Source organism: Vulpes lagopus, chromosome 6 (genome assembly GCF_018345385.1).
Source record: "Vulpes lagopus strain Blue_001 chromosome 6, ASM1834538v1, whole genome shotgun sequence".
NCBI lineage: Eukaryota > Metazoa > Chordata > Mammalia > Carnivora > Canidae > Vulpes > Vulpes lagopus.
The window spans coordinates 25392615-25416095 of NC_054829.1; the positions used below are offsets into that span (position 1 = coordinate 25392615).

The window sequence follows — 23481 nt, forward strand, 5'->3', positions numbered from 1 at the left end:
CAGAAGGCACCCGGGAAGCACAGCCTGTGTGCATTTTCCCTGGGGCTTGTCCATGCCGCCCCCCACCCCCCTGCCCCCCAATAAAGTCTGCTGCTGCCTATGGTGTCCTGGCCTCCTGAATGCAACGAGCAGCCCTGCCAAAAGGGAGAGCGGAGGGCTCCCCCAGAGAAGCTCCAGGACAGTAGAGAGAGAGCTCGGAGTCCACCAGAAGGTAGGAGATGGGGCTGGTGAAGGGCCTGCCAGCCTGTGCCCTGCAGAGAAGCTTTGAACTGAGGAAGCGATGGCATGTAGGGGGCACTGGGATCTGTGGGAAATACAAGTAGCAAAAGAAGTCTTAAAAGAGGGTCAGGTACTTGGGAGAAGGGGGTGGGGGAAGACAGGACACTAGTCTTAATCCTCAGTGACCCCAGAGATGGGTGGTGGCTCCCATTAAAGACACTACCATATAGGACCTGGTCAGAGCCTAGTGGAGCCTGTCTGCAAGTCTGTTCCTTTGGCTACACAGTCAGCCTGGACTGCTTCCAACCACTGCCACATGAAGTGTGACTTGCTTCTGGAACTTCTGGGCCTCATCCGTGCAATATCTGCACACTTGCGGCTTTGCTGGGCTCTGAGTTCTGAAAACTGTTGTCCCCACCCTTATGGGGCCTATAGTCTACCTTGTTTTGACATAATGGGGCTAACACCTCCTTTGTAGGTTTACTAGAACTTCTAGCACCAAGCCCAGGACAGGTTAATTCTATAATTTGGCCTTCATTGAACCCATTTCCCCCACCTATGAACTCTAGTTCTACCCTCTGGAGCCATCTGTTCCTGTGACAGACCTTCACCTAGAGGTGACATCACCACAGGACCAGCAGGTGGGGAACTGTGTGCAAAGAACAGGCTGTTTTCAAGCTCAGACACCCTAGGCCAGGGACCTGGGTCTAGGTTAGCTCCCCACCCGGCCACTTGCTCCCTGGTGGTGTTCCGCCCCAGTCTGTGCTTACCGAGCCCCAGCACCCTGGTATACATGTGGCAACCCAGTCCAAAATGGGACAGGAGTTGCACCCACATCCTTAATCCATCCCAGAGATGCTGCAAGCCCCCACAAAAATGCCAGATGTTGGTAACCTTTGTGAAATCACCAAGTCTCTTCAAGGGTATGGCCTGTCAGGCTGGAGGGGCCCAGCCGAAGGAAGCCAGGCACATTCCTGGCAGCGCACAGCTAGGGTTCCACCTGCCTGGCAGCGCACAGCTAGGGTTCCACCTGCTGTCAAGTTAACACAGGGGGAGCCTCAGAAGTCTGGGATCTCACAGGATAGCCACCAGGACACACTGTGGCTTCCAAGGCTTGGGATGGACCCAGCAGCAAGGATGGGTACAGTGGAAACTAAAAGGAGCGTGGAAGCAGAAACCTTTTGAGAACATTTGCCCTTTAATTTGCATTTAAAATCAGTTTCTTTAAATATTTTAGTTACAAGTTCTGAATAGTGAAGACAGAGTAGATGCTGCAGGCACTCAGTATCAGCTCCCAACCCCCTCCTCCCCCAAGCCTTCCTTCCTTGCTCAAGATCCAAAGGGGCACTAAGTGGCTCCTGGTGTCAAGTGGCCACCGCCTCAGGCCTGGATGCAGCTGGATACAAAGTGATGAAGCTCAGAAGCTTTCGTGACAAGTATTTAAACTTGCTCCAGGCAATTCCAATGATTGTACCCAGACCCAAGGGACAGTATCACCTCAGAAGTGTGTTAGCATCTTGGGGCTGGTTTCAACCACGGTCCACCCTCCCGGAGACCCTGGGTTCTGCAGATGAAGCACTTAGGCCCCACTCCCCAAGGGCCATGATGCAGAGAAACAGCTGCCGCTTCAGTCCGAGTGCTTCCACCCAGGGCCTTTAAAAGCTCAAATCAATCCAAGCCAGTCCACAGGAAGCCTCCTCACCCCAACCTCACCAGGCTCTCGATCTTGGCACCACACCCTGTCCCACTGCCATGTGCTAGAATGGTTCCAAGCAGCCCAGAAAGGTCAGCACGATCACAGCTGTTATTGTGCCAAATAGAGCTCTGATGGAGGATGGGCTCTGTTCCTGTCCTGTCTACACCATACTACCTCTGGGGGGGACTCTGTACCACCCCCTTTAACAGGGACCTACTCCCCCCTTCCCTGAGCCCCTGGCCTGTGCTTCCTGGACGAGGTAGAAGAGACATCCTAAAGTCCATGGCAGCGGAAAATGAACGTGTCCTTTAAGCAGCAAGCAGCACCTCTGGGCCTGTGGTCAATACCTCTACCTAGGTGGAACCAAGTGAGAATGTGCACAGCCAGGCCAGAGGCTGCCGTGAGCTTGGGAGACACCACATCCTCCGAGGCGGCTCTGGAGAACAGACTTTCAAAAGATACAAACTTGATCACATGGTCCCCAGTGGTTTCCCTATATATAGTACACTGGCACAGGGGAGAAGCAACATCACCTTTGCAAAAGACTACTGGGAGAAGGGGAGGAATAGTGATGAGCATCCACTATGGCTCTCTTTCCCTCAAGCCTCAAGATATTCGAGTGTAAGAGAAAGGTGGAGAGAGGGGGAGGGCAGCAGAATACCACGAAAAGACCTGTGGGTGCTGGTTACACAGTGCCCTGGTTTTCTTGCTTGAGGCCAACAACATGTGCCTGGCACCAGGGTAGCCTGGGACCCATGAGGGGACAGGGAGAAGACTGGTTTTCAGTTCCTGCATGGTTGGTGTGTAGGGGGTGTGGCTTCCTCCTAGATGTCCAGTAGTAGGACTCTGGGATCCTCTACCGCCGCCTTGATTTTGCGGAGAAAAGTTACTGCCTCTCTCCCGTCGATCAGCCGATGATCATAGGTCAATGCCACGTACATCATGGGCCGTACCTCCACCTACAGACAGGACAGGTTGACAGATTTATCTGCAGCAGAGGAAGCCCACTGAAAATGGGGAGATGGGAAAGCATAGCCCACAGAGAAGTTTCCAGTTCCAGAGCTTTTTCCTATTGATGTTGCTTCTGGATACTTATATTTTCAAAGACCAAGGCTTACCCTTAGTGCAAAGTTTTCCCGTTCAAGAAAGCTTAACCAAGAAAATAGTTTCCTCTTGTGCCTTTTAAAAACATTCTTGGGCCGGCTGGTTGGCTCAGTTGGGTTGAGGACCCAACTCCTGATTTTGGCTCAGATCATGACCTCAGGGTCTATGCTCAGCGGGGAACCTGAGGAGCTCTCCTCCCACCACACACATGTCCTCCTCTCTCAAACTCTGAGGAAAAAAAAAAAAGTCTCTGCTCTTTCATTTATCTGTTGTCTAAAGGAAAACTTTTCCCTTCAATTCTGGCAACTGGAAGTTTCTTCTTTAGGGTCAGAATTTTAAAAAGTAACTAAAGATCCTCAAAGTTCTCTGAAATTGTATGCGAAGTTGGGTATGTGAGTATTTTCAAGGAAGAAGACCTAGGATTTTTAGATTCACCAAAGAGTTAGTGACACAAAAAGGTTCTAAACAGGAGTCCCAGAAATATTTTCTACCAGCTTATCTTCTAAAGCCAGCTCAGGACCCTTTAACTTCATTCCCTAAATTCCCAGGAAACCACTAAACCTTCATACAACCTGGGTGCTCGTAAAGTTCTTCATTGCTGTCCTCTATTTCCCAGGGGCAAGGACGTTTCCAACTGTGTCCCCACTACCAACAGCACCTAGAGAATGGAGCTCGAGGACCACTCCAGATGAAGGAGCAAGCCACCTCAATTCCATGGTCTTCACACTTTAATTTGTATCAATCATCTGCAGTTTCTGCTTCATCAGGTCTGAGAAGGGGTCAAAGAATTCTGCATTTCTAACAAGTTCCCAAATGATGCTGACACACACCATTTGAGGATCAATGCCTTAGCTATTAAGGAACTAAGAGATGGGACACCTGGATGGCTCAGCGGTTGAACTTTACTTTCACCTCAGGGTGTGATCCTGGGGTTCAGGGATCATGTCCCGCATCAGGCTCCCTGAGGGGAGCCTGCTTTTCTCTCCGCCTGTGTCTCTGCCTCTGTGTGTGTGTCTCATGAATAAATAAATAAAATCTTAAAAGAAAAAGAAAAGAAACTAAGAGATGGAGCTCAGGACAGATTCGCTATACTTTCAGGCATGATTAATAGCTTTCTCTTATCTAGCTGCTAGGACATTAGCAGTGATAGTTCCTACCTTGCCTCCCACAGCCACTGGCCTATCAAAGATGCCGTGCATGCCCAGGATGGCCGACTGAGGGGGGTTGATGATGGGTGTTCCAAAGAGGGAGCCAAAAACACCTCCGTTGCTAATGGTGAAGGTACCACCATCCATATCTTCAATAGCAAGTTCATTCTTTCGGGCCTAAGAATGGAGATTTAATAACTGAAACGTAAGTGCAACCCAGCTTTCTCCACCTAAAGAGAGCCCAGAAGACTTCTGAGACTGACAGTTCAACTTCTAGCTACTGTTCAGTTGAAATGCTTGTAGCCAGGGCTCCACAGAGGATAGGCACGATGCCTTAAGGACCTTTGGTTTCCCCAACAGGCCTCCCGATGTCTTCCCATGACAGAAACACGCTAAGCTCTGCCAGAGAGCTAGCCTCTGGCTCCTGGGTGTGACTGCCAGTCTCGGGCTCTGCACACCTTAGCCAGCAGAGTGCAGCTCCCATTCCCTGACAACTGCCCACTGGGGAGCCTGGCCTTCCCGGACTCCTCCTCTCTGACCCAGCAGCTGACACACATGCTGCTTTTCCACTTTACCTTCTCTCCCAGTTCACTGATGGTTCGCTCGATATCTGCGTAATTCATAGCTTCCACGTTCCTGATGACGGGAACCACCAGACCCTGATTGACGGTGAAAAGCGGTTTTCAGTTGCAAATTAATAGTACCCTTTATAACTATAACTCCCTTGTTTCAAGTATAGGTTCTCCCCTCCCCATCGAGTATCTTAATTATTCAATATGATTCAGAGTTTAAAATACTTAGGCTTGATATTAAAAGAATGTGGTAGGGGGATCCCTGGGTGGCTCAGCGGTTTAGCGCCTGCCTTTGGGACCAGGGCGAGATCCTGGAGACCCAGAATCGAGTCCCGTATCAGGCTGCCGGCATGGAGCCTGCTTCTCCCTCTGCCTGTGTCTCTGCCTCTGTCTTTCATAAATAAATAAAAATCTTTAAAAAATAAAAAATAAAAGAATGTGGTGTGGTCAAAAGGTTACTCTTTTACTGACTCCCTTCTGAAAAGACAGAATTACAGAAATGTTCTCTCCCCCAAGGGTCTGCTTTTTCATACAAAGTCAGTTTAAGATCAGAGCTCCCCACCTCTTTCCCTAACATACCCGTGGGGTGGCCACCGCGACACTGATGTCAATATAATCCCTATACACCACCTCTTTGGTTGCGTCATCAATCACTGTAAAAGAAAATATAGGTTACATACAGCTCCCTAAGCCTAGGCTAATGTGGAAATACTTGCATTAACAGAGTGAAAATCCACATGCTTGGTACAGTGTGGGCTGACCAACCAGTTGTAACATCTCCTAAGTGCCCTTAGCCCAAGCATAGGAGCACCCATTTTTAAGCAGCCCTCAGAAGGGCTCAGTACACTGGTTCACACAGAACAGGTATGCAAGAAGTTCTCTAACTAACTCTGCCCAAACCCTCCCTTAACAGAGAATGGCTAGATTTAAAAAGTGCTCCCAAGGGGCCTCTGGGTGGCTCAGTCAGTTGAGTATCCGCCTTCAGCTCAGGTCACAATCCCAGTGTCCTGGGATTGAGCCCCATCATTGTGCTTCCTGCTTGGCTGGGAGCCTCTCCCTCTGCCTTTCTCCCAGCTCATGCTCTCTCTCAAATGGATAAATAAAATCTTAAAACAAAAAAAATAGTGCTCTCTAAAAGACAAATTAGCAAAGGGAGGGGTGGGAGTGCCATCCACTCCACTGCCTACTGTCAAGAGGTGAAGGAAGCCCCTTCTAGGAGACTCCGAAGGAAGCAGGGTAGTGTAAGACAGCAAACCAGCAGCTGAAAATGTAGGTCTAGTGCTCATGAGAAAATACAGGCTTGAGAATCTTTTCCACAGAAAGTCTATGTTGTGTTGTTAGGTCAGCCACCAAGGAAAAGCACGTAAAGTGAGAAAGAGGCCAAAAGAACTCGGAAATGCCTACATGTACAGGCGGGCAGAAGAAAGGAATAGAGAGCCAATCAGGAAGCATGAAAAGAACAGAAAAACGGGCAAAACAAAGACAGCCCTCTACCTACCTAGAGCACAACACACACAAAAAGGACTAGGGCTTCTGTTCCTAGATCTTTAGGGACGCTGGCACTGCTGAGGATTGCAAAAGTGTACTGTCCTCTAACCTTCCAGAGAACAGAGAAGTGTCTCAATAGGAAAGAGAACTGCTTGTTAGGTCAACATTTCAATGACGTAGGTGAGCAGAAAGGAAGGAAAATGAGCACCAAGTCCATGAAAAAGGGGCCAAGCCCAAGGCCTTCCACTGAGGTCCATCGACCAGAAATCAAAGGTCACCCTGGAGCATATGCCAAGTGGGGGAATCAGGCCCCAAGATCCTGGGGCCCATAGGAAGGCAGGAGCAAGATAGAACATGAGCTTCCACCCTGACATGAGAAGCCCTGAGAGCTCGGCTCAGAAATGTTTGCTGGCAGAGCAGCTGTCAAGCTATGAATTAGGAAGAAAAACCATTCTGTCCAGCTAGTGGGTAGAAAATCATCATGATATCATTTCAGGAAGGTGAATCAATAAATATCTGGGCAAAGACACTCATGTTTTCACAGGTATGAAAGAAAAGTTTCGGTGTGTTGACCACAGCTTTCTGTGTGTGGGAGCAAGTCTGTGTTTCTGCACACACCTCCCAGGACTGCTTCAAGTCCAGCCACCACAAACTCACCTGCATTTACAACAGGCTGCTCCTGCAAGGCAAAGGCTGAGGCTTTCACGAATGCTGACATGAAACCTAGTTTGAGGTTATGTTTCTTCAGAAAAGCATCTTTGTGTCGAGCCCTCATCTCCTGGATGTTACTGTAAAAACATATTACAAAACAAAGTGACCACAAAGCCTTTATTCTGACTCTCATACCTGTTTCTAACTCCGTGTACACACTGGGTAAGCATATCTGAGGCCCAAATGCTCCCTTACTCTGGACCATCTACCTAAGTTCAAGTTTTGAAATAGTCCAGCAGAGGTCAATACAATAACCTCGCTTCTTTACAAAACCTGGAATCAAAAAGAATTGGGTCCAATTAGTCTTTAAGGTAGGCTGAGCCCCTTACAAGACTCCTTATTTCACAAGTCACAGAATTCAGTGACAAATAATATGAATAAGAGATCACAAAGCACACCAATATCCTTGCCTGGATGAGAGTGATTTCTAGCTACCCTAAAATCATGAGCTTTCTTTAAAAAAAAAAAAAAAAAAATGCTTTAAGCATAAACAAAGTCTACAAGATAAACAATGTTCTTATTATTTGTTAGAATTAGGTCCAAAAAGCCTACCATACCTGATTATGACTTCCTTGTGACATTCTTCCTATCTCCTACTTACTGAAAACAAAAAAACCTTAAAAAAAAAAAAAAAAAACAAAAACCCACAGGTGTTTGGGCTCCATGTGAGCAAAAGCATCCATGACTATATATGGTCAGGCATATAGACCAGTGTTCCGTTAGGCTCATGGGAAAGTCAACAGACTCCTTTCTAATCTCCCCAAAGTTAGTTCCATATACTTGTTCCTTCAAACAGGTGCTAACGGGATCCCTGGGTGGCGCAGCGGTTTAGCGCCTGCCTTTGGCCCAGGGCGCGATCCTGGAGACCCGGGATCGAATCCCATGTCGAGCTCCCTGTGTATGGAGCCTGCTTCTCCCTCTGCCTGTGTCTCTGCCTCTCTCTCTCTCTCTGTGTGACTATCATAAATTAAAAAAAAAAAAAAAAAAAAACAGGTGCTAACACTCACCACATGTAAGGGCCAAGATATTTATTTTGATATTATTATCAAGATAATAAAAACACCGCTCTTGCCCTTCCTATCAGTTTAATGGATGTGGTTTCCTTGGTATTTAGAAAGGTAGACATGTGTGGACCTAAGCTTTTAAAATACAAGCAACTGGAGCTTCTGGGAAGCCTTTGCAATATACACAGCCTTTGGTCATTTAGGATTGGTTTTCCACAGATGTGCCACATACATACTGCAGTTAGTGGGAAATGGCTTTCCCATTATTTTGCCACAGAAACCTCAGTATTTATCGGAATACAGTTCTGTGATGGAAATTGAATTTATCTCAGACCCAAATGCTCAGTTTCCCTTTCTCCCCATAATGGCCTAATTCGTCATTAGCATGAAAGAGAAGATGGTCTAACTTTAACTCCCCCTTCAGACGGTTTGCCTTTGAAAAAGGAAGTTTTCCTAAGGGGGGGGGGGGGCTGGTGCTGATGAGGTTTAAATGTTTGTTTTCCTGAGTCTAACCTTATTTAGTGCTAGGATTACCACCCTAAAGACATTACTGGTTCCCAAGACACAAGAGCTGCAGAAGAGGGAAAGAGATGTGATAAACATCTCTGCTCTCAAACCTGCCCAAATGCTATTGTCTGGTCATTAAGTAGTTTCTATTTCAGAGCTCTGCCGTTGGAGGCAGGGCCTGGGACAACAGGGCAGAGGAGAAGGTCTCAGAAAGGCCCCTGATGGGGAGCTGATCAGCACAAGACCCAAGGGCACTCAATCTAAACCACATTACCGACTGCATTGAGACCCCAGGCCATCATTAAGTGACACCTCGATTAGCTGCTGAAACAAGAGCCAGCTGCTGCATTTACCTTCCAATCAAACCTGCTGGGCCAACTGCATCTCCCAAGGCCACAAATATTTACGTGTTTTGTCTTAAGGAATGAGGTAGAATTTCAAAGTTCAATTCAATTTGTGTACAATTTGGCCCTAATGCACTGAAACATAAGCTGCAGCCTTTGTGATTCATTAGTCAAGGTCCTTCCCTATGTCCTACAAATAGGAAGGAGAGAAATCTTTGGCTTGAATGACATCCAGTCTTTTAAAGAAGCTTCACAAGAGCGTGGATGACATCTAGTGAAACCGGCCACAGAGCCCAACTCTGTGAACAATACCACAGCATACTGTCCATAAACCACTCGCTTCTCTATGCTTTTCAGATCCCTTCCAAAAGAAAACAAATATCCCTAATGAAAAGTAGGTTAGCAGACTAAACAAGAAAAAGCAGCAAAGGGATGACCTGAAGACTTCATGATTTACCTCCTGAATTAAATATAAACTCTTATATCTGGCATTCAAAAGATTCTGAAGTATGGATCCAACTTTCTTCCTATTCTTTCCTACATATTCCTCACAGCAGATAATTCTCAAATGTGTCCTGTACTTTCCTGTGTCAGGTTCCTATTATTTATTTTGTCTGGAATGACCCTTCCCCACAATGCTACCCGTGTCAAAATGCTAGTGGACCTTAAGGCCTATTAAAAATCTTTCCTCCAGGAAGCACTGTGAGACCTTCCCCTCCCCACCTCTACCCTCCATCTCAAAAACAAATGATCTCATTCTCTCCAATTCATACTCTGTACCCTTCTGATACTTTTTTTAGATTTAACTTTGGGTATGTGTGGTTTAAGATTTATTTTGGAGAGAAAGAGTGCTCAGGGGATAGGGAGAGGCACAAGGGGCAGGAGAGGGAGAGAAAGAATCCCAAACTGATTCCCCACTGAGCCTGAGATCCTGACCTGAGCCAAAAATCAAGAGTCATTCAACCAAATGAACCACCCAAGTGCCTCTTGCTTTGTGTTTATCCAAATCAGATGGTGAGCTCTAGAAGGGTAGTGCTCTTTTCACTTATCTTTGTATGCCCCTCAAATACAGTATAGCATCTTATCCTGTAATAGGCCTTAAGGTCCACTAAGTGCTCAAACACTGCAAAATTTAACTATGTTCTGTTCCCTGCAGTGCTGACACTTGTACACATCAAAACCTTGAAGAAGGGGCAGCTGGGTGGCTCAGTGGTTGAGCATTTGCCTTTGGCAAATGATCCTGGGGTCCTGGGATTGAGTCCCGCATCGGGCTTCCCACAAGGAGTCTGTTTCTCCCTATGCCCATGTCTGACTCTATCTCTCATGAATAAATAAAATCTTAAAAAACGAAAAACCTTGAAGAAAATGGGCAAGTCAACAGCTCACCAAAGAAATGGGTATACTAAATTTGCCCCTTTGGTTATACATTTTTAGGTTTTTACTGAAAAACACAACTTGCTTTCCATTGCATTATCACAGCTGGGAAAGGTGAAAGCTATGACAAGCCTGCACCTTTCCACCACTCAAATCTGAGAAACTTAGGAATGTGAATCAGGAGCAGTTGCTGTGAGAAAGCAGCAGGGTACTGGTCTCTGGCTGAGCGTGCAATCAACTGGTTCTCCAACCCAAGGGCAGGCCTAGCTGCCCTCTACTTGGCAACTGGACACTAGTCATCAGAGTTTAACACCGTTACCAGCCTCATTTATTAGACATCACAAGATTCAGGTATAAAAGGCTAAGTTTTTTAAGTTACAGAGGTAGGCAATTAGAGAACGAGACCAGTGGGTCACTCTTTCAGTCAACGAGCAGTGCAAAGTACCTCTTCTTGCTGTTTTGGAATCAAAATTAGGTAGTGCTGGGGAAAGTTGAAGTGTTCTCCAAGAAAAAGGGCACAGGGAGTAAGAGTTCTCACCTCATGTCGATCTCATTGAAAGTAGTCAGCATCGCACACGTGTTCTGGGCCTCCTTCAGACGCTGGGCGATGCGCTGCCGCATCCTGTTCATTTTCTCCTGAAAACAGGACAAGGATTGATAGTCTAGGTTCTCTGGACCAAGCCCCCACCACTCATTCTAAGGGGGCACTCAGCTTACAAGGACCAGATGAACATGACTATGATACCTAAGTACAACAGGAGCTCCAGGCTCTCTTTTTCCCGTGTGGTGGCCTTGCTCCTCTGAGCAAGGAGATAGCCAGACAAAAACTACCCACTTAGATGCGACTGAGTTTGACCAAGAGTGGAAGTTCAGGAAATGGTGTGACTTTAAAAATCAGAATCAATTTATGAAAAGGAAGAGTGTGGTGTACGGCTAGTCAGCCCAAGAATCACTACAGATTTCTAGTGATAAAGACTTACGTGAGAATAGCTACTTGTGGAATGGAAACAAGTAACAAACTTTTGAGGCTATAGTATTTTTAGGAGGTACTCTCAGGCAGAGGAACCCACACTCTTGACCATACTTCCTTGAGGTTTTACATCGGCTCCTGCCAGCTGCTGCTACCATGTAGCCCTCAGCTAAGTGTCCCGGAAGAACAGGAACAGGGCTCACTAAACCACCTCTCTGCAATGTGTTACTGTGGGAGGGAGGGAGCATATAGCTAAGCTCCCATCCCCTGCAAATATTTTACCCACCCAAAGGCAGTTCAGTGGTAGCACAACACGGGGACACACACGGACACACACACACACTCTGGACGAGTGCTCAGAAGACTTGATGTTCTAGTCCTATCATATGTCAAGTATGTAACTATGAACAAGGCACTTCCTAAACTCAGTTTCCATGAACTGCCAACAAGTCAAAGGTAGGCACCACAATGCCCACACTCCACCAATCTCAACACTGTTCCCTCTGTCTCTTCCTGGAAGTGGTCCCTCGAGGCTTACCCGATGTTCTGAACGCAGACCCTTGCCAGCTCCTGGCTCAGCTACTGGAGGGGCAGCAGCGGGTTTCACCGCAGACACTGAAAACGAAGAGAAGGTAGAGCTGCATCAAAAAATCAGAGAGGCAGCAGCTCTTTCGGTCCATGGGTCTTGTCCCCATGCTTTAATAAAACCACACTTTTGCACCAAAAAAAAAAAAAAAAGAAAAAGAAAAAAGAAAAAAAAGAAAATCAGAGAAACATTTACTAAGTGCCAGTGCTTTCATACTGTACTGTCACTTAATTCTTAAGACATTCTGAGGCATACTAGTACCATTCCCACTTTACAAACACATGCTCTGCTCAAAGAGGTTAAGAGCTAGCCTAAAGTCACATAGCTGTAAACAGAAAGCTGGGCTCCAAAACCCAGGTTTTCTCATACAAAGTCCCTCCCTTCCACAAAGCAGCCAATGAAGTCTGTTCAGAGCCACGATTAGTCTCAGAGTCTGCCCTGTGAAGGAATGTGGCATTGATGAAATGTTCTTCTCCCACACAGAGATACATGGGAGGTGGAGGCTCACCTGGTTTGCTAGCAAGAGGTTGTGAGGGCGAGGGCATTGGTGGCATCTGAGTGGGTATGGATGCTGCAGGGGGAGGAGGAACTGCCGATGCTGCAGGCTCTGCTTTTGGGACTGCAGCAGCAGGAGCTTCAGCAGGCTTGGCCTTAGCAGGAGCAGCTGCAAGAAAAACAGAGGCCATTGGCACTGTCTGGAATGAAAAGCAACCAAGTCAGATGCTAAGCAAGGTTTAGCAGAAAAGCTCCATCTCCAATCTCTTGACAAATGCTAACCGGGTATATACAAGGCACTATGATATGCACACATTGATATAAGGCACCATCCTTCCGTTCCCCAGAACTGAAGGCTCCTATATGTCCTACATTACATAGCTGACTTAATTCAGTTGCCTTCCTGATTTCACAAATACAGACTGATGATCAAATTTAAAAAGTACTTTCAAAACACCTACTAAGCCCATGGTAATGTAAACTACCAAGTAAAAGAAACCCAATGGAGGATGTTTATACACATACATAGAAGTAACACATTTCTAGTAATAGGAGTACTGACAGCCTCGTCTTCTATTTTAAGATCACATATGGAAGAATTCTCTTAACTATTAAAAAAATAAAAGTTTAAATAATCAAAATCTCATAGTTCAAAGCATTTCATCTAGCATAATGCTCATAAACCACAACTTTAAATTAGATAATCATTTTGATTTTATCCATCTGTACATATCTGGTTTCAAATTTAAATCAGAAAAATATTCTTTTTGGGGGCGCCTGCCTTCAGCTCAGGCAAGAAGCCTGCTTCTCCTTCTGCCTGTGCCTCTCTCAGTCTGTGTCTCTCATGAATAAATAAATAAATCTTAAAAAAAAAAAAAGAAAAAGAAAAAAATATTCTTTTTAAGGAATGATCAGAAGATGGAAGAATTGATCTTATTCCCTTCTGCACATTATTTTCATTCTGGGCTTCTGGTCTTACTCTGATCAATCTCAATGATGCAATCTACTATCTCCTTAACTATTTTAGGATAATGAAAAAGAAACAGACTTTAGTAGTTACAGAATTTAACTAAGAATCAGAAAAATATTTTCTTATCTATTTTTTTTAAAATTTATTTATGATAGTCACACAGAGAGAGAGAGGCAGAGACAGGCAGAGGGAGAAGCAGGCTCCATGCTCCAGGAGCCCGACGTGGGATTCGATCCCGGGTCTCCAGGATCGTGCCCTGGGCCAAAGGCAGGTGCCAAACCGCTGCGCCACCCAGGGATCCCAATATTTTCTTATCTAATCTCTCATATTAACTGTAAAGTGCTATACAAATTCATTTCCTATTTCTCACTTCTTCCCTAGAGAAAGAACAACATTCCCTAAAAATGTTAGGAGAGAATAGATGTGAAAAAACCATGCTGACTTCTCCAGAATAGACACCATGAAATATTGCTTCTTACTTTAGAATAGTGGTTCTAAGCCCTTGCTGTGTATCAAAATCAGCTGGAGTGCATTAAAACAAAACAAACTAGGATAACCAGGATCTGAAAACCTCAGATTTAATGTATCCCTGGACCATGGGGTCTAGGCATTTGTGTTCTACATATATTTTAAGATTTATTTATTTGACAGGGAGTGCACACACAAGCAGGGGGAGCAGCAGGCAAAGGGAGGAGAGAGAGAAGCAGGCTCCCCACTCAAAAGGGAGCCTGACAAGGGGCTAATTCCAGGACCCTATGATTATGACCTGAGCCAAAGGCAGACCCTCAGCTGAGCCAAGGTGCCCCATAAATTTTTTTGTTTTTTAAGATTTTATTTATTTGTTCATGAGAGACACAGAATGAGAGGCAGAGATGCAGGCAGAGGGAGGAGCAGGCTCCATGCACGAGGCCCAACGTGGGGACTCATCCTGGGTCTCCAGGATCACGCCCTGGACTGAAAGCGACGCTAAACCGCTGAGCCAAAAAATAAAATAAAATAAAATAAAAGAATAAAAAATAAATTTAAAAAAAAGACCACCGCTGAGCCACCCGGGCTGCCTTTTTTTCTTCTTTTGAGACACACACACAGACACACTATCTTAAGGAGGCTCCACACCCAGGGTAAAGCTCAATCTCAGGACCCTGAGATCATGACCTAAGTGGAAATCAAGAGTTGGTCACTTAACCAACTGAGCCACCCAGGTGCCCTGCATTTGTCTGTTTTTTAAACCCCGATGGGATTCTGATGCCAGGGATGGGGAGGGGAAAAAAAAAATCACTATCTTAGACTCTTCTTCATTCTATTATATCTTTAAAAAAGGGCTAGCATGGGACACCTGGGTGGCTCAGAGACTGATCAGCTGCCTTCGGCTCAGGGCATGATCCCAGGGGTCCAGGGATCAAGTCATGCACTGGGCACTCTGCGAGAAGCCTGCTTCCCCCTCTATGTCTCTGCCTCTCTGTCTCTCTCTTGAATAAATAAAATCTTTAAAAAAAATAAGAAACAAAGGTCTAGCATAAGAAACATACATGGAAAGAAAATTATACGTTTTTTTTTTTCTTTTTAAATACTCTTTTCTTCTAGAACTTGGCATTTAAACTACCCTCTGTAAATATCACCTGTCTTAATCTCTCAACTAACAGGAGCTGGAATACCAAATAACCTCTGAGGTATCAAGGTATTAGTACATTATGCTCAGCCCCAATTCCAAGGGGGAACACTGGAGACCTTGACAACCAGGAGAACTTCTTTACCGCCAGTTTTCCTGAGTGTGAAAAGAGGAGTGCCTCCTTCTACTTTTCCCCCATCAGGTACCAAAAGAGCTTCAATCACTCCATTTGCTGGTGATGGAACCTGCACAGATGTCTAGAAAACAAGGACAGATTGTAAAAGAGTCCAAATTTTTACTCAGTATTAGAAAATTGTCTAGAATCTCAAATATGAGTCACAACACAGATTAGACTCTGCTTATAGAAACACCAAAGCCACACTTTCAGAGTAATGAAAAGTTAATGCTATTGTGAAGATTCACCCTTCGTCCTTTTTCAGAAACAATGTTCAGTTAATGTGTTTCCAAGTGATACACAAAACAAACCAAAACAGTTCATGCACTGTGCATACACACATGCTACAAAACTAACTCTGCTAAAGTACATAATACATATACTGAGAACAATCCAAAATTAAAACTTTTAAGTTTTTCTTTTTTAATAAGCTATTCCAACACTTTTACAATTGAGGTTAGAGCAAGTTAAATTATCTTTAAACAGTTCACAAGTCCATTTAAAAAAAAAAATTAGGTTAAACCAAGAGGAAACCATGAAAAACTACACTAACATAGGACAAGCCTACCTTGTCAGTTTCAATCTCACAAACCACTTCATCTTCTGCAACAGTATCTCCAACAGCTGAAAAGATAGTCAAAGGCTACCTGTTAAGGGGGGACGTCTCCAGTAGCCACAAAATCCCTTTTGATAGGTGTGTTCCAAGCCCCCTTTCCTATAGTGTCAGGAAAAATTACATTGCATGTAAAGAAAAGGGAGGAACCCAATTACTGGGGTGGGGGTTGGGGGGAGTCGGCAATGACAATTTTATTAAATATTTAAACTTAAGAAGGAGTAGAGCCTAAAATCTTACCTTTCTCCCACCTGACATCTCCCTCTGTGACAGATTCTGCAAATGCTGGTGTTTTGACTGTAATCACATCATCCTCTAGGAAAAGAAGAGGAAAAAAAAAAAATTCAAATGTAGTCCGTATTTCTCCTTTTTAATTAAACTCTGTTCATTGTTGCTCTTCCCATTAAAATGCCATTCCCCAAAAAAAATAAAAATAAAATAAAATAAAATAAAATAAAATGCCATTCCCAAGAAGGCAGGGAACTGAAGGCAGGTACTTACTGCACACAGCTGTAGTTCTGAAGAAGCGAACACTGAAGACACTACTGTTGTTAATACTACAGAAAAAAACATAAAAAAGTAAACTCCTTTAGCAGGTGAACCTCTTACATTGTAGTCTAGACAAGGGACCATGGACCACTTTCCCTTAAAAATCAGTGATTCTCAGCCAGGGGTGCCTGTGAGTGTCATCTAGGGAACCTTTTTCAAAGCCTACATGTCCAGGCCCCAACCCCAGGGATTCTGACTCAGCAGGTCTACAGCAGATCCTGGATGACTTGGGTACCCAAGGTAGTAAACTCCTTGGGTGAGTCCATAACCCTCTGTTGCAGTGAAATGCCAGCTCGCACAAAATAGAGATTTTTCACTGGGTTTAATGAAGAAAAAGATAAGCATCTTGGTCCTTTGCACACCCACCAAAAGGAATTAGCTTCCTCATTAGGTTTTTTTTCTTGACCAAATCTAAGTACAATAAATTGTGTGCCCTCAGAGTACCTGCCATTGTGCCACAAACAATGAAATTTCTGTCTGCGGGATTACAGACTGAGATAAGGCAGCAAGATGAGACAATTAACTCAATTAAAACAAGGTATTATAGGCCAGGGGTGGGGAGGGAGCAGAACCACCAAAACACTCCTATGATCTCTCCTAGTCAGTTCTCTTGCCAACAGGCAGCACACTGGTTCATTCTGGACTCATTCAAGAGACCAAGGGATTTTCTGATACGACACTAACTTCAAATAATGTAAACTAGAGAAGGATACTACGTTGTACATGCAAACCATTAATGGTGGTTAACTCTGGAGAGTGGGAGATGCAGATATATACAGTACCTATGGTTATCTATTATATACATACACATTTTGGGAGAGTGATCTGGACCGATGGGGACTTTCACTTTCTACACTTCAGCATTCTCAATATTCTACAACAAGCACCTTTATAATACAGAAGTAAAACAGATTTAAGTTGCCATTTGATATTTTCACTTTTGTAATGTCAAAATAACTATAAGATTTATTTAAAATCAAGGGGGAAACGTACATTAAAAAAAAAAAAAACGAACAAAGTGACTGCATAAAGTTTATAACCACGTGTTAAGTGTTCATGGACAAGAACTCATGGTAGTTTGTAATCCCCAGAGACTGCCTTGTGGGACACTCGAGAACCTGGAGCGGAACTTGGGGGCACTGTAGGACAAGGGTAAAGTCTTTTTACTGTTGAATCACAAAAAACTGAAATGTTTTAATGATAAAAGGTTTTTTAAAATAAAGTGAGTACTTTATTCACAGAAAACAGACAAAAGACAACACAAAAATAATTAAATTAGGGTGATCTAACTCCTTAAAGTGTTTTTTAAAAAATAATTTACTGGGGCTCCTGGGTGGGTCAGTCAGTTAAGTGTCTGACTTTGACTCAGGTCATGATCTCAGGGTCCTGGGATCAGGCCCTGAGTCAGCCCCATATCGTCAGCCCCATGTCAGGCTCTGTGCTCAGCAGGGAATCTGCCTGTCCCTCTCACTCTCCCTTTTTGCCTTTCCCCCCCTTGCTCGCTCTCTGATAAAATTTTTAACAATTTACTTTTAAATACTTTTTGTATTTATTGCCTCAAAATTTGTGGTTGTTCCACTTTCCATTTAAATTGCAGGTGGGGTGGGGGTGGGCACGCCAGGGTGGTTGAGTCGGTTACACAGTTAAGAATCTGCCTTCAGCTCAGGTCATGATCTCTGGGTCCTGGGATCAAGCCAGCCGCAGGGCCTCCCTGCTCGGCAGGAGTCTGCTTCTGCCTCTGCCCCTCTGCCTCTCGCACAAACACCCACATTCCCTCTCATAAATAAAATCTTTAGGGATCCCTGGGTGGCTCAGCGGTTTAGCGCCTGCCTTTGGCCCAGGGTGTGATCCTGGAGTCCCGGGATCAAGTCCCACGTCGGGCTCCCGGCATGGAGCCTGCTTCTCCCTCTGCCTGTGTCTCTGCCTCTCTCTATTATGAATAAATAAAATCTTAAAAAAAAAATCTTTAAAAAAAAAACTTGCAGATGAGTAGCACGTTTGGAATCAGTCTAACTTCTAATTTACAAAAGTATTAGATGTCCACTGTATAATATTTGAAAATAGCAAAAAAATATTCTGTACAGTAAAAAACAGAATCCTTTTATAACCTGTGTTTTCCCCACTTATCATAGCATGAACATGTTAACAGGACACATCTTAACCAATTCCCTGTTGTTTGGCCATTTTGAGAGAAATCTGGGTATACCAGGAATTCTTCAGCATAGATTATTAGAAATGGAATTGTCTCATCAAAAAACATACACAGTTCAGGGATGCCCGAGTGGCTCAGCGGTTGAAAGTCTGCCTTCGGCCCCGGGTGTGATCCTGGTCCTGGGAATGAGTCCCGTATCAGCCCCCTGTGAGGAGCCTGCTTCTCTCTCTCCCTCATGAATAAATAAAATCACAGTTCAAAGACTTCATGAATGCTAACTGCCCTCCAAATATAACATAGAAATTCATACTTCTAGTACTAAGTACATCATTTTCTCAATTGAAAAAATCCCATTGTGATGCACAATGAAGGAACTAATCGGTGACCCTTCATTTTGAAGAGGCTCCCTAGCCAAAACATAGCTGGACAGTGGTTTAACAGATAACTAGAGAGCATCCTCTTACCACTACTCTGAAAATACTTGGAATGCAAAGCGGCATTAAGCAATACTCATAAGCAGAAATTAATCTGGAACACACGAGTGGCCTTTCTCCAAACTGTCTTACGCAATAGTAGCATTCTGAAGTAGTCGAAGTCCCAGGACTCAAGTGACTCATCTTTTGCTTTCACTATTTCTGAAATAACTATGCTACCAAGAGAATGCTCTAAATCTCCACAATACGGCAGCCTGGGTGGCTCAGTGGTTTAGCACCGCCTTTGGCCTAGGGCCTGATCCTGGAGACCCGGTCCTACGTCAGGCTCCCTTCATGGAGCCTGCTTCTCCCTCTGCCTGTGTCTCTGCCTCTCTCTCTCTCTCTCTCTCTCTCTCTCTCTCTCTCTCTCTCTCGTTGTCTCTCATGAATAAATAAATAAAATCTTTAAAAAAAATAAATAAATCTCCACAATAAATTTTAACTTCTTTTGGCTGCACTTGTATCCAACCAGAACACTTTATTTTTTTTAAGATTTTATTATTTATTTATTCATGGGGGGGCGGGCAGAGACACAGGCAGAGGGAGAAGCAGGCTCCACGCAGGGAGCCTGACACCTGACATGGGACTCAATTCCGGGTCCCCAGGATCACACCCTGGGCTGAAGACGGCGCGCTAAACCGCTGAGCCACCAGGGCTGCCCATCAACCAGAATACTTATGAGTAACCTTCTATCTTTTCCCATAAAGAGAGGGTTCCAACCTCACTTTCATTACAATCTAAACATCTGAGGACAAGCACACTCCAGGGCCAGCACCTGACATGGGGCTGAAGCTTAAGGTGCATCACACATCATAAACCAACATCAAGGTCAGATATAAAGACTCAAATAAGCGCCTTGATTATCTAGGCCTGGAAGCCAGTGAAGAAAGCAGATGGTCAAATTTAGAACCGGTGTCTTAAATACCCCATGGCCACACATCTGTGCTCCCCAGAAATACTTACACAATCTTCCTGCTGTCAGGGTAACCTGGTCCCTGACATAAGGAGACCCCTGTAAGAAACAAAACAACTCTTAACCAATAACTCTTATACAGGATACCTGCTGGGATTGGAAAAGAAGTCTGTTCAGCCCCTAACTCTGACAAAGAGCAAGATCAAATGTAGGTAACAATATAATCTTTATCATGCAGAGTCCTGCTTCTCAATGGCCCAGAGCAACAAGTATGTGGGGCGGGGAGAGTGGGTTTGTGTTTGAAGAAAGGGGAGAATGCTAAGGGCAAGGCCTGAAGTACTTTTATAATCTTATTTACCTTAAAATTCATAAACTGTCATTATCCCTATATGTTTTCATAATAAAACCTCCCTACTCCCTCAAGTGTTCAAATATAATTGAAGCTTCAGAAAGACCCATGATGGCTTATCCTGTGACTACACAGAGCCTAATGTGAGAAGCAGTGGGCATGTTTGGTCTGGGTCTGTTTCCCTGGTTACCTAAAATGCACTGAGCTGGAAGTCTTACCTTAGTAGCAAAGACTGGGCTACCAAGAGCAAATCTTTCAGTTTACCTCCTTCCCATGATCTCTCTGAGGTCTTCCCCTCTGGTCAAACTCAGCAAGGTGGGAGACTCTTTCAGCCCACCAAATGTCCTTATCACAGAAAACTGCATTTCCCCAACTGACAACTAATTACAGCTACTAACAGCTATCGCCTCCCATGGACATATTTTTCCAGAGGTCTTATTTTTTTCAGATCTATTAACAACTCTTTTTAAACCATGGGTTCAGGAAGCACCAGAGGAGAAAGAGCTCTCCCTTGTGCTCCCTCCTCCCCAAAATCTCCAGTGTTTGGGAGTCAAGTAAATCACGTCCGTGTCCAGCTGTCAATGCCTCTGCAGTAGAAATCCCAAGTATAATGTATCTTTGAGCTAGAACTGCCAGCAGCCCATACTGAGTTGTGGAACCCTGAGTCCAAATTAGAGTTCATCCTGCAGCAAGTCTCATTTATATAGTGCTTTTGGGTTTATAAAAAACTTTCACATAATGACCTCATTTTGATTTTCATGTCTCACAACTCCCTAAAGTAGAACGACCATCTGCTATTATTCCTACTTTATATATAAGCAGGGCTTCTGGAGGTCTCAGGGACTAGCCCAAGGTGAAGTCCTGAGCCCCAATGCAAACCCCAAGTACAAGGTTCTTTCCTTTGTCCTGCCAGTCTATAAGTGGAGAAATCGTTTACTTTTAGGATTCCTAGTTTAAAAGAATATTTATTATTGAGAGTCCACTATGAACCTACACCCTGCTAGGTGCCTATGATCTCATGACTCTCAGAATAAAGTCCAAAAACTTTACCCATTCCTGTACTGTCCAGCCCTCCCTATCTTTCTAGCCAGACAGGCTTCCTTTCCATTTCTTTTCCTTCCTGCCTGACAACCTTTGTACAAGCAATTCCCTTTGCTTGGAATACTGTTCTCTTCGCCGACTGCGACATATTCTTAGAGACTTGACTTAAATGTCACTTTTTCAGGGAAGTCTTTCACTGATATTCTCACCACACTCTCCACCCTTCCCAAGCTGGGCTATATCCCACCCTTTCATTACACCCTGCACTTCTTGCTTATAATCCTCACAAGGTAAATGTGTCCTTCTGTGTGCATAAATGTGTATTTGCTGTCTCTCCAGCTAACCCATAAGATCCGTGAGGGTAGAGACCATCTGTACCCCTGTCACCCAGCACAGGGCCTGGCACGTACTAAGAACTCAAACGATCTGCTGAGCACGAGTAAACGACATCACGGTGGGTTAAGAGTTTAGGCTGAGGAGTCAGGTAGACATGGCTTGACCAATCAATAGGTGGCTGAATGACCTTGGCCAAGGCACTTACCCTTGGATCATGTGTTCGTAAAACAGAATACCCCCCTTATTGTCTCTTGATGATTAATTGCAAAATGCACAAAAAGCACCCAGAACCATGCTTGGCACACAGAAAACTCAACTCATCCAACAAATATTTATGCCGGATGTTTAAAAAAATTATTGGGATGCAATCTAAATTCCTTCCACTTGCCTCTACACCATCTTCTGTCGCGTGCCATTTCTTCCTTTAACCAAAATTCTCTGGTTAGGTCACTTTTTTTTTTTTTCCAGTTCCAAAACATCGCCAAGCTCTTCCCTTCTGCAGGGACTCTGTCCGTGCTATTCCCCTTTCCTGCTCTACACTGAACTCGCCCAATGTCACATCCCCCCGGGGGGGCTGCAGCTTTAACTGCTCCTACTAAAGAGGGCCCTTTCCCCCACCTTCATCTGTTTCCACCTCAGCACTTAACCAAAATTCATGATCCCTCACTTGCTTAGCCATTTGTACTTTGTGTTTTTTCCCCCCTAGACCGTAAAGCTCCAGGAAGGGAAGAACTGGTAACTGCTGCATCCCAGGGGAGTGCCTAGCACAGTGCCTGACAGGCAGTAGAAATTCAGTTGACTCCGTGGCCAAACGAATAAATGGCTGTTATTAAATAGCACTTTGTTTCAGTCCACGGCGCGTGTTGAAACCTCGGCACCGCGGCTTCCTCACGCACCGCTCTGCCCAGGGGAGCATGGTAGCTGACGGCAGGCAAGGGCACAACTTACCAGGCAGGGAACGTCTCCCTAGAGGGCAGTTCCCCTGTTGAGAAAGAAGACATTATCGACGTCACCCGTGATGAGAGGAGGGAAGAAACCGCTTTCTAAGTACAGCCTCGAAGCTGTCCAGGTGCCAGTGACAGGTGAACCCCGTGCCTCCAGGGGGCAAGCGCGACGGCCGGGGGGCGCTCCTTCCCAGCCGGCACCCCGAACCCGCCGAGCTCTCCCAACTTCCCACAGCGCTGGCACCCGCTGACTACCGGAGGGAGAGGGCGGGCCCTGGATGCAGCCCCGGGGCTCCGCCGCGCCTCCTCCCAACTCCGAGTCCCGCGTCCGGACGGGCGCGGCTCTGGGCTGCTCCTCCGCCCCGGCGCGGACGGTGGGCGCCGCAGGGGACGGGGCGCCGGCTGCCTCGGGAAGGCGCCCCCGGGCCGCCCAGCGCGCGGCCTCCGCGTCCCGGTGCCCTTGGTGCCGGCTCGACCGGCGCGCCGCGCCCCTGCTCCCCAGGCCGCCCCGCTGCCCGCCGGCGGGGTTCTCACCCGCCGGTGCCCCGGCCCGGCCGGGCCGTACCTTCTGGAAGGCAGAGAGCGAACGGCTGAACGCCCGGGACACGCAGCGGGTCCGGGACAGCATCGCGGCGGCGGCGGAGCCGAGGGCGGGCGGACACCGGATATAAGGCCCGGCAGCGACCGGAAGCGGGGCGGGCCGCGGTACCCGCCGCGCGGGGAGGGGTGTTCGGAGCGAACCACTGGCGGGCGGGCGTGGGGGGGGGGCGAGGGGCAGCACCACGCGGCCCCAGCCTCCGCTCGCGGGTCTACGCCCGGGAGCCCTGCGCCGCGGCGCGCTCTCGGAGTCCGCTGCGCTGCCTGGCGGCCTGGGCCGCTCCTCCCGGGGGTGCCAGCGACCTCCCGGAGACCAGGCCGCCCTCCCGGGCCTCTCCGCGGAGTCGGCTCTGAGCTTGGCGCCAGTCTCTCCGAGGACCCCGGGACCCCGCGCCTTTCTACCTCTGCAGGGCCGGAAAAGCGCGGGAAGCGGGCAGGGGTTTTGAACCCCGGGCCTTGCCAGACACGCCTGCCCGATCTTGTACTTGGGCGGCCTTGGGCTAGTGACGTTGCTTCCCTGAGCCTCAGGTTCCTTAAATATA

General features: G+C 46.1%; 2 protein-coding genes across 2 annotated transcripts in view; one reads left to right on the forward strand and one right to left on the reverse strand.

Annotated features, from left to right (window-relative positions):
- Window positions 1–4169, forward strand: part of RPS6KL1 (ribosomal protein S6 kinase like 1) — a 19730-nt gene extending 15561 nt beyond the window's left edge. The window contains exon 12 of the mRNA XM_041759117.1: window positions 3636–4169. Coding sequence (XP_041615051.1) covers window positions 3636–3681 — 46 coding nt within the window. The 3' untranslated portion in view covers window positions 3682–4169. The remainder of the gene's footprint in view (window positions 1–3635) is intronic.
- DLST (dihydrolipoamide S-succinyltransferase) lies at window positions 1399–23032 on the reverse strand. The gene is made up of 15 exons (XM_041759118.1): window positions 22908–23032; window positions 22347–22380; window positions 19723–19771; window positions 16087–16142; window positions 15826–15900; window positions 15541–15596; window positions 14943–15054; window positions 12232–12387; window positions 11676–11752; window positions 10706–10803; window positions 6885–7015; window positions 5319–5392; window positions 4743–4826; window positions 4177–4344; window positions 1399–2874 (listed from the first exon to the last, which is right to left on the reverse strand). Exons 1-15 carry the CDS (start codon window positions 22968–22970, stop codon window positions 2740–2742), a joined length of 1368 nt encoding a protein of 455 aa, XP_041615052.1. The 5' UTR covers window positions 22971–23032; the 3' UTR covers window positions 1399–2739.
- Window positions 23033–23481: the final 449 nt, after the last annotated feature.